Genomic DNA, 16,340 nt, shown 5'->3' with positions numbered 1-16,340 from the left:
AACTCCTCTTGCTGAAAGCATTCCACATTCCTGGGCATCTTAATATGGGAGCAGACATCCTGTTGAGGCAGGGGCCGAGGCCCGGGGAATGGCGGCTTCACACCGAGATGATGAAGCAGAGTTGGAGAGGTGTGCCAGACTCGGGTGGATCTGTTTGCGACTCGAGAGACATCGCACTGTCCCCTCTGGCTTCCTCTGACTCATCCAGCTCCACTGAGGCTGGACGGCATGGTACAGACGTGGCCGAGGCTTCATCTGTACATTTTTCCCCTGATTGCTCTGCTCCCGGGAGTTCTGGAGAGAGTGCGCCTGGACAAATCCGGCTGCTGTTAGTAGCCCCGTTCTGGTCGGGCCGGGCATGGTCCCTGGGCCTGATTTGTCTTTTTGGCGGCACTCCATGGGAGGTTCCCATCAGAAGAGATCTCCTATCGCAGGCGGAGGGTGTGCCCCCGCATGGAGCTTAGAGGCTGTAGGTGTCGTCTCTGAGGAGGCACAACTTTTAGCTTCTGGTCTCTCAACCAAGGTTATTAAGACCGTTCTCCAATCCAGAGCTCCCTCAATGAGGAAACTGTATGCCTGTATCCCCAATTCTGTCAGGCTCCTGTCTCCTTCTCTTGCTTTAGCTGTGCTCTTCCACACTAGGCAGAGATTTGAAAGTCTGGCGGCGTGGGCATTCTCGTTCCCCAATCGTTCTCGAAGGAACGCAATGCTGCGTCGCAGTTCCACACTTCCCGCATCTCTGGAGGCTGATTACCGGCTTCGCCGATCATGCTTTTATGCTTCCTGGTCTCTGACGTCACCCACCTATGACGTCTCGCCCTTCCATTGGACTGATTACACACGTTATTCAGAGACGTCACGCTGGGGACGTTCCCCAATTGTTCTCGACTCAGCGTGTCGTTCCTTCGAGGATCCAGGGTAACATACGTAACCTTAGACGTTCATCCTGACATTCATGAGCGTGAGCATGTGTGTGTGACTGTAAATGCATGCACTCACATCAATTATCGGGATATGTTTCTACCTGCTAATGTGAGATTAGTGTGATTTGGTCATTGTTTCTCTGCGGAAATTCAGCTCATAAACCACAACGGTCACTAGCAGAGAGGTATTTTTTTAATTCTTCACAGCTGCTGTTGATCACTTCAGGTGATCTAGAGCGTGCAAGTTTAAATTCAGATGATACTGTCCCATTGTTTGAGTCTGCGGTGCGTTTGGGGCAGCGATGAGTCACTGTCCTGAGAGGGATGCAGAAATTACGTTCATCTTTATATTAGCCTAAACATGACTCAGGAATGCACATATTCACGGCAGAGGATGCGTGGGGTTTGGAGGATCTCTGTGGGCTGGATTAGCTAATACAGGCATGTTTTGATAAGTGAATATGACCCTGAGTCAGACTCATGGACATGTCTGTGTCTGTTTCTCCGTACGCACAGGTCTGTTTCTCTGTTTGTTCTAGCATGGTGTGATTATGCCCCGAGGCAGACTGCTGTAGCAGACAAAACACTCACCGGGTTACGTGATGGTGTATCCCAACAGGGCCTAAAACAAGCTTTGCCAGAACTGCCAATGGCCGGTGACTTAAAGAAATGAACCGGCCAGAAATATTTTTTACCAGCCATGAAAACAAACAAACAAAAACAGGCAGTTATGACACCAAAATTTTAGATAATAGCAATAAAATAACAATACTTGATTCCAGTTTCAATACCTGACTAGTTTATATGTCAAAAGTTTGACTAGTCATACTAGTTTAGGTGTCAGTACTGATCTAGTTAAGGTGTTAGTGGAGTCATACTAGTTTAAGTACAGTATCACTTGTTTACTGATAATAGTATTATTGTTGTTGTTTGTTTATGTGCCACTAGTTTAAGTTTTTCTATTTACTAATTTAACTATCAGTGTTGGTCTAGTTTAGGGATGACTTGTTTATTACTACCGGTTTAAATATTAGTATTCCACTAGTTTAGGGGTCAGTAGTGTAGTTTGGTTACTAATATTTATTTAATTTTCAGCATTGATTTAGTTCAGGTGTTACTAGTTTGAGTAGTCATGCTAGTTTAAAGTATCCATACTTCTCTAGTTTGAACGTCAGTAGTTTGGGTAGTTTAAGTCAGTAGTTTTGGTAGTCATACTACTTTGGTAATCAGTGTTTTTCTAGTTTAATTAACTAATTCAGTTGTGATACTAATTTAACTATCAGTATTAGTCTTGTTTAGGTGTCAGTAGTTTGTCTAGTTTGGATAACACTAGTTTAATGATTTTTATTATTATTTTAGCTTTAATGGACTGGTTTGGGTGTCAGTAGTTTTGGTAGACATACAACTTTGATAATCAGTGTTTTTCTAGTTTAATTGTCAGTATTTAAGTCATGATATACTAGTTAAACTATTTCTACTTTAGGTGTCAGTGTTTTAGGTAGTCATGCTAGTTTAAGTATCAGTATTAGTCTAGTTTTGGTGTCAGTAGTTCTGGGTAGTTGTATTGGCTCAAGTGTCAGTATTTATCTAGTTTAGGTATTATATTTTAGGTATCACTTGTTTAATAATACTAGTTCATACTTGTTTAATGATATGCTTGATTAACGATACGAGTAATTATCAGTGTTTGCCTGGCTCATTTCAATCGATATCAATGTCTATCGGTATTTTTCTAGTTTAAATGTCAGAGATTGGCTAGTCATACTTGTTTACTTAGAGTTTGTCTGGTTTATGTAATCAGTATTGGTCTTGTTTAGGTGTCAGTGGTTTGAGTAATCATACTAGTTTAAGTATGAGTATTGTCTTGTTTAGATGCCAGTAGGAGTCATTTGTAATTTAATCAGTGTGTTGTGAATAGCTCAGCTTTGATCATGTGGTTTCAGAAGAATTTGATGACTAATGATACGAGATATGACAGAGATCTCATTATTAGGGATCTATTTTATGGGGAGACACATGTCCTTAATTTTAGTTTTCTGATGTCTGTGCTACATCCCTTCCTTTTCATTTCTTTTTCTTTGATACTTTGGCTATGAACTCATCTTGGAGGAGAATTCCTAGTTTCATGTGATATGTGATTATGGTAGGAAACTCATAAAAATAAATCACAAGCAGAATAGAGATCTGTAATTACAGACAGCTAAAAACAGCTTTCCACACGTTCCATAAACCAATAATGACTCAGATGAATCTCAAAAAAAATCTTCCAGGGACAAGTCTGTTACGTTGTGTCAAAGGAAGGCAGATGAAGGCAAAAGGTGCAATTTCAATAAACTTGACTTAATATGTAAATACAAGCCGGAAAAGTCACAAGAAAACACACAGCTAAGGTTAAAGTAGAACAGACAAAGGCTAAGGGAGAACTGAGGGTGTAAATGGGGGAAGCAAACAAAGGAACTGATGAGTTAATTAATCAAACACAGGTGAACAGAATGACAATTAGGAGACTTGGTAAAACTAGGTCACAGGGGAACAAGGGGCTGTTTCATAAAACAAGTTTACCAAATAAGCCAGGCTTATTTCAGTTAGTCTGACTTAGTTACACTTGATTTGGTTTCATGAAGCAAAATTACCATAGCCCAAGTTCAGTCACTGTTGTATCTTATGCTGGGAAACTAACCCAGGGCCTGTACCGTGATGGTAGCTGAACAAATTCAGAGTAACAGGATTAGTTTTGAGTTGACGAAACCAAACCTCTCCAATCTGGCTTTGTTGGTACCATGATTCTTATCATCAACTTTCTTTGTCAACTCAGGCTTTGATCCTGAGTTTGTGGAGTGCGTGCACATGAATGTGTGACATCACTGGTGAACAGCCAATCACGAGCCTCTCAACACAAAGCAAGTTTGAGTTACTTCTCACGAGAGACTCAGCAAGATTCAAAACTAAAGGTGAAAGGTTTTGCTAAAGGTTAAGAGATTGAAGAAATGTAAATGTCATATAAAAAACAAAGGAGGACAAATAAAATAAATAATAATAATAATAATATGAATCACAATAATTATATAAATCATAAAATGACTCTGTAATTATCATTAAAGTCAGACTTTTTCTATTTATTTATTTATTTATTAGCATTAGTGACCTTTAATTTGGAGCAAGATAAACTGGGGGAGTGACTTTGTGTCAGACATGTGTCACTTCTCTCACATCTGATTGGTCCAGCTTCAGTTTGAGATCTCTAACCCTGAACATAATCTGCCCCGGAGCAGGTTAGTCCTGGAGTGTACTATGGCAATGAATACCACTAAAAGACAAGCCACTTACAGTACATGGTACCTAAAACCCAGGATTGGTGCAAACCTGAAACTTACCTGACTAGCCAGCTAATCTAGCTTCATGGTACAGCTCTCCTGACAGCAAAATGGATATATTTGCATGACTTTCTAACATTACAGATGAAAAATATACCTGTGACGTTTCAGTTATGCACTGAGGAAAACACAGTGTCTCAAATGCATTAAAACAGCACAAATATTCACTGTTTGCTATGGTGGATCGATTTGATCCATGATCGACTTTAAGGGCTGATTAAGAGTAAGCGTGTACAGCAAATTATCCTGACTCATTGAACCTGGATCGAATTAGTGAGATTGCGTGAACTAAAACTGTCGTTTTTGAAACCGCTTTAGTACCATTTGAATTTTGTTAGATTATTTCAAGTCAGGTTTGTACTTTAATGTGTTTGTGTCTGCAGCCCTGCGCAGTGGAACAGGTCAGTCTGTGGTGAACGGACGCTGGGCGGTCGATCCTCCGGGAGAGTATCAGGCTGGAGGAACCACCTTCCTCTACAGCCGACCCAAAGCTGGGCCTCAAGAGCAGGGAGAAGAGAGAGGAGAAACCCTCAGTGCTCCTGGACCCACAACAGCCCAGCTGCAGCTATACGTAAGCACACACACTCACACACACACACACACACGTTCATGTAGTATATTAGAGAATTTTGGAAAAAGTCTGGCTTGTGTGTGATGGAGCACAAACTCTGAACTGGGAGGTTTTACTGCAGGAAAGGACGGAAGGATTGAGCTGCAATTCTGTTTATACATGACTATTGTGTTTATTGATGATGACATTACATGAATATACAGTAACACTACTCCTGAATCATGTTAGGAACTCTCTCATATTCCAGTAATGGCTCATATCATGAAACAGTATGAGACGATACCAGAAGGTATTTTAATGTAATACAAATACACACATGATCAGTATTTGAGTAGTGACACAGTAGTTAAATATCAGTATTGCTCAGGTATCAGTAGTTAGTGTCAATATTTGTTCAGTTTGGATATCACTAGTTTAATGATACTAGTTGAACTGTTAGAATTGGTTAGTTTAATTATCAGGATTTAAATAGTGATGCTAGTTTAATTATCAGTATTTGTCTAGTTTGGGTGTCAGTAGTTTTGGTAGTCGTACTAGTTGAGGTATCAGTGTTTGACTTGTTAAATTACAAATATTTAAGCTGTGATACTAGTTGTAAGTATCAGTATTGGTATAGTTTAGATATCACAAGTTTAATGATAATAGTTATGTTTCAGTATTGGTATAGTTTAGTTATCAGTGGTTTGGGTAGTTAAACTAGTTCAAGCATAAGTATTGGTCTAGTTTAGATGTCAGTGGTTTAGTTTGTTATTCTAGTTTAAGTATCACATTTGGTCAAGTTTAAGTATTCTAGTTTAATGATACTAGTTTACTCTTCATTAATGGTCTAATTTAGGTCTAGGGTTTGGGTAGTTATACTAGTTTACGTTTCAGTATTAGTGTACAGTGGTATAGGTCTTGGTGGTTTGGATAGTCATACTAGTTTAAGAATAAGTATGGCTCTAGTTTAGGTATCACTGGATTGGTAGCCAAACTAGTTTTAGTATTTGTATTGGTATAGTTTATGTATCTTTAGTTAAATGATACTATTTTATGTTTCAGTATTGGTCTAATTTAGATGTCAGTGGTTTGGGTAGTTAAACTAATTTAAGTTTCAGTTTTGGTCTAGTATAGATGTAGGTGTGGTAGTCATAAAAGAACACAGAAGTAGTTTAAATCAACAGAAAATGGGTGGTTTTATTGTAGTCTCAAACAGTGCAAAGTGTGACACAGTAACAGCGTATCACCAATTTGGTTTTAGAAGAATTCCATGAATAATGGTGAGCTCATGTACTCTAGCCTTAAGTGCATGCAGATTTTAGGAGTGTGTGTGTGTGTGTCTGTGCATCAGTGAAATACGGCCGATGATAACTGGAATGCACTCATGGAGTGAGACGTTACCATATGCTGGAGTTTATTAACCTGTTTTTTCGCTGCCCCTCTCTCTCTCTCTATCTTGCTGTAGATTATTTTCCACAGACAGAATCCAGGCATAGACTACGAATATTACATCCCAGTGGAGAGACGGAGGGACGGAGAGAGAGAAGTACACGGAGAGAGGGAGCGAGGACGGGCGGCGCTCAGAGAAATCAGTCAGTTATTCTACAGTCTCCTCGTCACAGTCTCTCTCTCTTTCTCTTTCGCTCTCTCCCATCACCTCAGTTTCTATTTTTCTCTTCTGACTATCTTCTCGCTCACTCTAAATTTACAGTGTTTATATGTGTGTGTCGTGCAGTTATATTTCACTTGAGCAGTCTCTTATTTCACTTCTTGGCCACTGCTGAACCCTTTTAAGGTCATTACAGGAGAATGGGCCTGCGACTGTGTGTGTGTGTGTGTGTGTGTGTGTGTGTGTGTGTGTAGTGGGCAGCAGAGGATGATGTTCAACAGAGTTTTTATAAGAATGGGGTCACAGTGAGAGTGTGTGTGTGACATGAGGCTAAAAGCATGAATCAGTCTTTAGTTCTGTGCCAACCCTACTAAAAACGATTTTTGGTGGAACTTGGGAACAGGCTATGAGACCGACTAAATCAGCTTAAACCAGCTAATACCAGCACACCACAGACTGGTTTAAGCTGGTCTTTTCAGCAAGGAATTAAAACCTAGTGAGACTGCCTTGATGTCCACTCCATACTCAGACTGCAAGGTTACCTTCTGAAGCAGCATCCTGGAAAGGGAACTTCATCAGTGACCATTTATTTAAACTAAAGGTCTGTCGCTGCATGTTGCTAGACTAAAAGAATATTCTAAAGGAGGTTCACATATGCAGTAACTTGCAGTACAGTTTTAAAGAGAGTATGAGTACCGTATTTTTCGGACTATAAGTCGCACCTGAGTATAAGTTGCATCAGTCCAAAAATACGTCATGATGAGGAAAAAACCGAACTATAAGTCACATTTATTTAGAACCAAGCACCAAGAGAAATCATTACCGTCTACAGCCACGAGAGGGCGCTATATGCGGCTCAGTGTAGACTTCAGGAGAAGCGGAGTAGAGCGCCCTCTGGCGGCTGTAGACGGTAATGTTTTCTCTTGGTTCATTTCTTTTGGTATTTTAATTTTGATAAATAAGTCACACCTGACTATAAGTCGCAGGACCAGCCAAACTATGAAAAAAAGTGTGACTTATAGTCCTGAAAATACGGTATTTGTGAAAACATGAGCAACAACAGCTGTTAGCAATGCAACAATTCAAATGCACTGGTGCAAAACAAAAACTGTACTTCACTACAGTTTTTTTATGTTAGCACAAATTTTTTACATTTTTTACAACGTTCTCTTGTGAAAAGTAGTGTGCTTAATTGTAAGTGTATTTTGGATCTTAAAAGTATATTTAAAAAATATACAGTATATTTGCAGATAATATAATAATATTAATGAAATGCAAGTCCATTTGAGTGTACTTAAAGAGACTTTGATGACTGTGTTTCTTAACACATTTAAGTACATTACAGATGTGTAATTACAAATATATTTAAATATATGACATACAAGTTTCAATAGAAATGCCATTGGATTTTAGTTTAGGCAGCGGCTATTTGCACTGAATGAAAATAGACACTCCGTTTAGTTTATCATAAATGCTTGTCAGTACATTCAGCAGTAAAACACATTTCAAAGACAACAGAAGTCATACATATTTAATTAAGTCCCGATCAAGTAAGAAAAAACACTGCACAGTTCAGCTAAATGCATTTAAAGCTGCGGTAGGTAACTTTTGACGCTCTAGTGGTTAATAAACAGAACTGCTTGCGTCTTGCGGAAGAACATTGTAGCCGGAGCTACTTCTCTCTGTTTATGTCTATGAAGAATCACAAAGGTACTGGGTTACTCCGCCGTGGTACCCCCGAAGCAATCTAAAATAGTCTGAATATAAACACTTATTATAGGTGCACCCTAGTGATTCAGGACAAGCCAAAAACACGGTTTGGAAAATGGGTTCATGGTGTACTCGCTTATTATATAAATTTTTCGACATTCTGAACACAAACAAAGTTACGGACCGCAGCTCTGATTGGTTGTTTTTTACCGGGAGCGGCTGGATTTCTGCAAATGGCAATAGGACACTGGGAGGAGCCAGAGGAGCTTGATTTTTTCACAGATTATCTGTCTCATATTCTACTGTCAGGACATAATGACAGGTTTAACAAATATGTAAAAAATATATTTTTACAAAAGTTACCTACTGCAGCTTTAATATAAATGTAAATATAATACATTTTTAATTTAAAATAGCATTTTTTTTTCAAGTACATGTTATTTCTGTATTAAGTACTCTTTTAAAAAGCATGCGTAGGTGTATTTTTTTTCTCAAGGTTTACTGTTGCATGACTAATTGTTAAGTGTTGAGTTCACACTGGGTTTTGAGCTCTTCTCTCTCTGTTTCAGGTGGCGTGTCAGTCGACAACCCTCTTGCTCCTCCACCTGTGTCATCTTCTTCCTCTATATCTGACCGATGGCCACCAGAGAGGCCCCGCCCACAGGGCCTAGGACCCAATCGGAATGCTCGGATCCCTCCGAGAACAGACCTCCCATTGGACAATCAGCCTGTGTTTGTGTGGCGCAGAGGAGCGCTGACTGAATGCACAGCTACCTGTGGAAAAGGTCAGAGAATAATACATTTCAGAAAGAGTGTATTCGAATGATGAAGACTGGAGTAATGTCCTGAAAATTCACCTTTGGTTACAGAAATAAATTACAGTTACTCACATAGAAAACAGCTGCTTTACATTGTAATCATATTTCACAATATTACTGTTTTAACTGCATTTTTGATCAAATAAAGGCAGCCTCAGTGAACGTAAGAGAAAAATCTGCATATATCGACTGCATGTATTTAGTGAATGACAGCTCTCTTTAGTACAGTATAAATCCAGAGTTTAGCTCAGCTTGGATCTGTGCTTCAGACTCTACAGCAGTTGAAAGCACACATTACTGCTTTGAGAGGCTCTTCTCTGAACCTGTGATCCAGACTGGACGCGGTGGATTAATGCTGTGTTTATTTGTAATGGGAGAGCTGGAAACACTCAGAGAACATGAACTCATTGCCTACTTACATATAAAGAAGGCCAAGCGCTGTGGAACAGGGCGTACATGTGCCAAACTGTTCAGGAGTTTCTCTGAAGGGCTGTGTTTGTTTTTGAGGGGTTTCTCAGCTGCTCACCACTGGTTTTGATTAATATGATTTGTCCAGTGTGAATTTGCAATCTGCTGCCTCCTTCTGGTGAGTTTAAAGAGCGCAGACTGAGTGCACTCTTAGAAGCAACACTATTACTATTGTTACTATTGCTGCAGAGCATCCATTGATGAGACACGGATGCAATGCTACATTTCTACAAATATCTTCTGATGAATAATTACATTTATTGAATCTTGGATGGCCTGAGGGTGATCACATTTGATATATATTTTAGGTGAATTAGCAATGGTAATAGTGTTGCCTGCCTTTCTGATGGCACCCATTCACTGCTGAGAAGCAAGTGATGCAGTGCTAAATCTGATGAAGAAACAAACTGAAGAAAAAAGGTTTTACACCACTTATTGTTGTATTTTGAGTGTGTATGCTTGTTTTATGATGAGTGCATATGTGTTTGTGTGTATTCAGGCTCTCAGTACAGAGAGATTGTGTGTGTGAATCGACACACAGAACAGGAAGTTCATGAGCGGAGGTGTGACTCCGCAACCAAACCTGCGCCGGAGGAGGAGCCGTGTAACGTTCATCCCTGTCCACCGTTGTGAGTAACTCTGTGTGTGTGTGTGTGTGTGTGTGTGTGCGCGTGCATAGACTACTGCTCAGAAATGTGGGTTCAGTCAGATTTTTTTTTTTTTTATTATATTTTTTTTTTTCTGAAATAAATTAACACTTTTATTCAGCATGAATGCAATAAATCCATCAAAAGTGACAGGAAAGACATTTATAATAATACAAAATTTATATTTTTAATAAAGGTGTTTTTTTTTTTTTTTTTTTTTTTTTTTTACTTCATCAAATTCACTGAAAATTCAGCTTTACATCACAGGAACACATGACATTTTATTTTTTATTCACATTGAAAGCAGTTATTTTAAATTGTAAAAATATTTCCACATTTTTTTATCAAATAAATGAGCAAAAGAAACTTGTAACAAATTAATAATTTTATTATTTAACAAAATAATAATAATAATTTAAATTTACTAACTCCAAATTTTTGATTGGTAATACATATATATACATATATATATATATATATATATATATATATATATATATATATATATATATATATATATATATATATATATATATATATATATATATATATACATGTGTGTGTGTGTAATAATAAGTATGTGTAGGTATTAAACGTTGTATTAAATGTTTATGTATTAAACAATGTTCACACAGAACAAACACAGGAATTACATCAGTAATGCATAAACAGAAGTTCACCCATCTAGAGAATTAATTACAGATTAAATATGAAACCGTTTTCTGTAATCATGTCTGTAAGGGCTCTTATAAAACCTCAGATTTCTGCTGGTCCAGCTCCTGCACCACAGACTTACTGCTTGAATATATTAGGGTTTATATGAGTATCTGAGTGAACTGTTGTGCTTGTAGCTGGGATATGGGCGTGTGGTCGGAGTGCAGTGTCTCCTGTGGCTGGGGTGTGCAGCAGAGACACATTCAGTGCAGGCAGAGTTTTGGGAATCGCTCCACCATGGTTCACCCTCAGCGCTGCGCCAGTCTCAGCCGCCCCAACGCCACACAGCCCTGCCACCCACACGTCTGCTCGCACTGGGAGATCAGCACCAACTGGAGCACGGTGAGACTACACATGGTTCATTTGGTTTATTTACTACATTTTGTATTGAGTAAAATGAGGATTTTTAATATATTGGCGCAGCTGTGGTTTTTCATGAGAGTTAGGGTTAGGAGTTATGCACTGTCAAACCCTCTCATTAACATTGTCATTATAAACTTTTTCTTGTGCATGCATTTAAAAATGTTTAGAGGACAAGAAGGACCTTAAAAAGGACAACTTTCATTGACACCAACATCAGTCCTGATCATAATTGCCAAAAAATCAGTTTTTATCATTCAGAATTAACAAAATCATCATCATTATCAACATTTATTGAAATGCCATTTTTTCAGTTTTTTCTTTAAATGCTGATTTGTTTACATAACACCACTGTTTTTTTTTTTATAAAAAAAATTATTTCATATATAAAATGTAAAAATAAAATGTATTACTACAGTTTTGGTTAAGTCAGTGATTGGAAACTACATTAATTATGATATATTATTATTATTTTTTGTGCAGTGTCAGAATGAAAAAAAAATTCATAAAAAGAAAACCATTCACAAACACATAAAAACACACACTCTGATATCCATTCCCAGTATACCCACACAATTCAATAGGCCTTTTTTCAGCAGAAGCAGAAAACAGGAACAAAACAAGTATTCACTCAATAGTTAATAGGAAACAGCTGATACTAGAAAAATAGTTCAAATTAAAATAAATAAATAAATAAATAAAAACAGTAAAACATCTGAAGGCTTGCCCACAGAGCAAAAGCCTATCAACAAAGAATGCGTGATGCTATGCTTCAGTTGCGCTGGGAATAAATGTTGTAGTTTTATTAGGTTTCATTTTAATTGGGAGACATTTTTGTCCTTAAAGAGATAATCACCCAAAAATGAAAATCAGCCCATGATTTACTCACCCTCAAGTCATCCTAGGTGTATATGACTTTTCTTCTTTCAGACGAATACAGTCTGAGTTATATTAAAATATCCTGGCTCTTCCAAGCTTTATAATGGCAGTGAATGGGTGTTGATATTCAGAAGTCCAGTTAACTGCATCCATCCATCATAAATCATTCTCCACTCGACACCGGAGGTTTTAATATAACTCTGACTGGACTCGTCTGAAATGTGTTGTTGTCTCATTGTTTCATACTGTTTTTGAATGCTAAATGTTTTCTTGTGTTAATTCCTCCTATGAAACATGTTTTGATATGGGTCAGATGAATCCAGAATTGTTAATCCAGGCTAGATGTTCAGGCAGCCCACTGAGAAGCAGATTTAGGAAATATGTGGTTTTGTTCTCATGTGTAATTGTGCGTAAGTCTGCTCACATAGACGTGTTTGTGTGTGTGTGTGTGTGTGTGTGTATTTCCCACAGTGCTCAGTGGATTGTGGAGTGGGAAAGAGAACCCGGAGCGTGCGCTGTGTAAGTGACCATGGCAACACTGTGAGTGACAGGGAGTGCAGTGACAGGCTCCGCCCACAGCGCACTGAGGACTGTCACATGGGTCCTTGTGTCACTAACTGGTACTTCACGGACTGGACAAACACTGTGAGTAGTGACCAGTTAGATTCATGCTTCAGATTCAGGTCATTTGATTCAATTCTATATTTATGTAGCGATATTTAATTAAATGTGGGAAATGTTTCTCTGTCAGTGCTCTGCGACGTGCGGGCCGGGCGTCCAGCGCAGAGAGGTGGTGTGTCTGACCGGCGGAGGCAGGAGAGAAGGAGACGGAGGTGGGGAGTGTGGGGGGGAGAAACCGGCTGATATGAAGGCCTGTAACGGGGGTCCCTGTACACCCATCCACCTCTGGTACACCGGACCCTGGGGACAGGTGAGGACCGGCTGTCTGCAGCTAACATCAGCGTCTGTGCTAGAATAGAGCAGAAGAATGAAGTCTAATAGAATAGAATAATGTCGAAAACACATTTTGATTCCCAGGGAACACATGTTAGGTAAAAAAAATTATAGCCTGAATGCACTGCATTGATAAATAGTATGGAACGTAATAGAATAGTCCAGTAGGCAGTCGTCACTCTTGCCAAATTTACACTGCAGATATGTTACAGGAGCTCTTCTGAAGTGGCATTTATGTGTCTTGACATAGCCTGTTTAATGCTGCTCAGAGGTGGCATGAATGCATTTACTCAGCTATTTCCGCTGTATACCTTGACACTGGGGCTGCTAGTCTGGCTTGTGTGCAGCATTTTAAGCAGGAACAGAACAGCCAGCATTAGCTTGACTGTGTAAAGACCCCTTCTGTCTCTGGCCTCTCTCTGCTGAACAGTGTAACGCAGCGTGTGGAAGCGGCACCCAGCGCAGGGACATCATCTGCGTGAGGAAGACAGGAAGTGACTTCACCGTGAGCGCTGCCAGTGAGTGCTCACACCTGGAGAAACCGTCTCCCGTGCAGCCGTGTGAGCTGCAGCCCTGCACACCGCAGTGGTTCACCACCGAGTGGAGCGCGGTGAGGACGGCTTCATCTGTCCTGCAGGATCTGCTCTTCCTCTGCTGTCTCTGACTTCCTCTCTGTGTCTGTCCAGTGCTCTCGGTCCTGCGGTGAAGGGGTGCAGACGCGGGAGGTGCGCTGTCTCACTGCTGACAAACAGCACAACACAGCCTGTGATCTGGACTCAAGACCTGCCCATGAGCGCTCCTGCAACACCATACCCTGCAGTCCCTTCGAAGGTGTGTGTGACAGGGCTTTTACAGTCTTTAGATGATTCAGATTATAATCCCTCTCTCTCTCTCTGTAGATGAGAACTGTAAGGACAGAAGACATAACTGTGTAACGGTGGTCCAGGCTCGACTCTGCGTCTACTCTTACTATAAGAGCGCCTGCTGTGCGTCCTGCACCCAGAGTGCTCAGCGGGCCAAGAGACATTAACCCTGCACAAGCCACAGACACGTCAGCTTCAGAGATTCACCACCAGAGCCAGAACTCAGCCAATCACAGTTCTCTCAGAGGAAACAGCCAATCAGACGCCATTCAGGTTCAAAAGGAATTCCAACTTGAACTGAGCTGAGATCAGGATCCCTTTAAACTCAAATCTCTTAAAAATGTTATCGCATATGAGCTCATAGTCTCAAATGATTCACATTAGCTCTTTCCCCACTGGTGACGAGTGTTTAGTACACTATACTGTTATAACCATTCCTTAAATGATCTTTAAACAAATGAGCTGACATCGCAGGTCCACATTCTGGACACGTATATGAAGATATTGTTAAGTGGGAACAATTCTAGAAGTTGCTTAAGTGCTTTCCCACATTAAGTATTTCATAATGGTTTTTTTTTAATTGCAAGTCAATGGATACAGAATCTGGTATATGTACCAGTAATCTGTCTCATTTATTCGGTTTATGAGTTGTGCGACCAAAGTATGATAAAGCAGATGACAAGCATTAATTACACACCTAATGTGCGTCATTAACCCCTAATTATGTTGTATTAGAACTAAAACCCTACTGTGGAAAAAGAGAAACAAATATGCATCATAATTACTGCACAGAAGCGATAGATTCTTATGCAAACATTGATTCTTCCCTCAAAAATAGCCCCTTTGGCCTTGTCTCTGTGCCCTAAATGGTCCTTAAAATATCAGTGCTTCAGCAAGAACATAAATACTAAAGCATAAGTGCTCACGGCTGTCTTAAAATAGCACCCTTAGTGCTGACAGTCAGACCTGCAGATCGTATTCGAGTGCAGTGTGAACAGAAATCTGGAAATCTACTCTGAATCTAGTCCATTAAGCTATTAGGAGCGGATGAGCATCATGATCAGCTCTCTGTATTTGAGTCACTCTCTGTTCTTTAGGTTGCTTATATCTGAATGTATATCAGTTGTTTTGGTGTTTTCATGTTTTTGTCATTTTTTGTGTGACATGTTTATGTTTTTTTGGCTTTGTTATTTCTGGCTGTTTGTATCGGTTGCCCTCAATGTAATTTAAAGCAATAGTTTACCCAGAAAATTTGTTAAAATGCACTCTCTCTCAGGCCATCCAAGATGTAGATGAGTTTGTTTCTTCATCAGGTTTGGTGAAATGTATCACTGCATCAGTGTCTCAGCAATTGATTCCTTTGCAGTGAATGGGTGCCGTCAGAATGAGAGTCCAAACAGCTGATAAAAACATCACAATAATCCACAGCACTCATTAAAGCTGTTTTTAATTTAGCTGTTAAGAATATTTCTCTCCTGATTCAGATGTGATTACTTTTTCACTGGAGAAATTTATGGATTATTTGACTCTAAAAAAACTCTTAATGATGGATTAGTTTCTTAAAAACACACAGCTTTTGGCTTCTTCAGATATTAATTGATGTTTTTATCAGCTGGTTGGACTCTCATTCTGACGGCACCCATTACATCTTGTATGGCCTGAGGGTGAGTACATTTTCAGCTAGTTTTCATTTTTCAACTGTTCCTTTAAAATATTACAGAATCAGAGGCACACTAGCATCACTTGTTATTATTATAAAACGGTTTTGTTGTGCTTTTGGTATTGTGTAATCCAAGGCCTAAACAGTTGCTATGGATATATGCGAAGGTAGAAAGCATTTAGGGCAGCATTATTTGTGTGGTTTATTCGTTGCATAAGTATTAAATATGCTAATAGTACAGTGATTTCAGCCAGAGTCATGTACAATACAAGACCATTGCCCTGGATCAAAATAGATCAAAGATACTCTCTAGTACTACAGTATGTGATCTTCCTGTTACCAGCCCATAGCTAGAACCTATTATGCAATGAGCAGTATTTCAGTGAGCAAATGCATATATAGATGAATAATGGCAGAGATAGGGAGGATGTTTGTCTCAGTAACTTGACTCAGTCCTGATTGCAAAAATGTTACATTTTAGTATATAAATACAGTCAGTTGTGTTTGTGTGTGTGTCATGTCTGAGAGCTTATGTACATATTTTGTTTGTATATTATCACATACGTTTAGACAGGTAGCAGATACTCTTTAGAAGAAGAAAAAAATATGTTTTTATATATGAAACAGGAAACATAGCTATTTATCTATGATAAAAAATATATAATTTATTTTTTTCATAAACAGATCAGTAACTGTCTTTAGAAATTCAAGATCAACTTGTTGCCACACATTTATGTTGCTTTATTATGGAATAGACAATGTCTGCAGATTTTACCACAATTATTATTCATAATAAACAAACCTAAAACCA

General features: G+C 39.1%; 1 protein-coding gene across 1 annotated transcript in view; it reads left to right on the top strand.

Moving 5' to 3' along the window:
- The window catches only part of LOC128030923 (ADAMTS-like protein 4), a 51,219-nt gene extending 34,879 nt beyond the window's left edge, over positions 1-16,340 (top strand). Inside the window, exons 8-17 of the mRNA XM_052619013.1 lie at positions 4,681-4,868; positions 6,313-6,439; positions 8,736-8,951; positions 9,952-10,081; positions 10,951-11,155; positions 12,524-12,697; positions 12,804-12,983; positions 13,437-13,616; positions 13,693-13,837; positions 13,906-16,340. Of these exons, the coding sequence (XP_052474973.1) occupies positions 4,681-4,868; positions 6,313-6,439; positions 8,736-8,951; positions 9,952-10,081; positions 10,951-11,155; positions 12,524-12,697; positions 12,804-12,983; positions 13,437-13,616; positions 13,693-13,837; positions 13,906-14,036 (1,676 nt within the window). The 3' untranslated portion in view covers positions 14,037-16,340. The remainder of the gene's footprint in view (positions 1-4,680; positions 4,869-6,312; positions 6,440-8,735; positions 8,952-9,951; positions 10,082-10,950; positions 11,156-12,523; positions 12,698-12,803; positions 12,984-13,436; positions 13,617-13,692; positions 13,838-13,905) is intronic.

The sequence above is a fragment of the Carassius gibelio genome, chromosome A16 (assembly GCF_023724105.1).
Source record: "Carassius gibelio isolate Cgi1373 ecotype wild population from Czech Republic chromosome A16, carGib1.2-hapl.c, whole genome shotgun sequence".
In the NCBI taxonomy this organism is placed as follows: Eukaryota; Metazoa; Chordata; class Actinopteri; order Cypriniformes; family Cyprinidae; genus Carassius; species Carassius gibelio.
The sequence above is the reverse complement of the archived record's forward strand: the minus strand, read 5'-3'. Positions and strand labels throughout refer to the sequence as shown.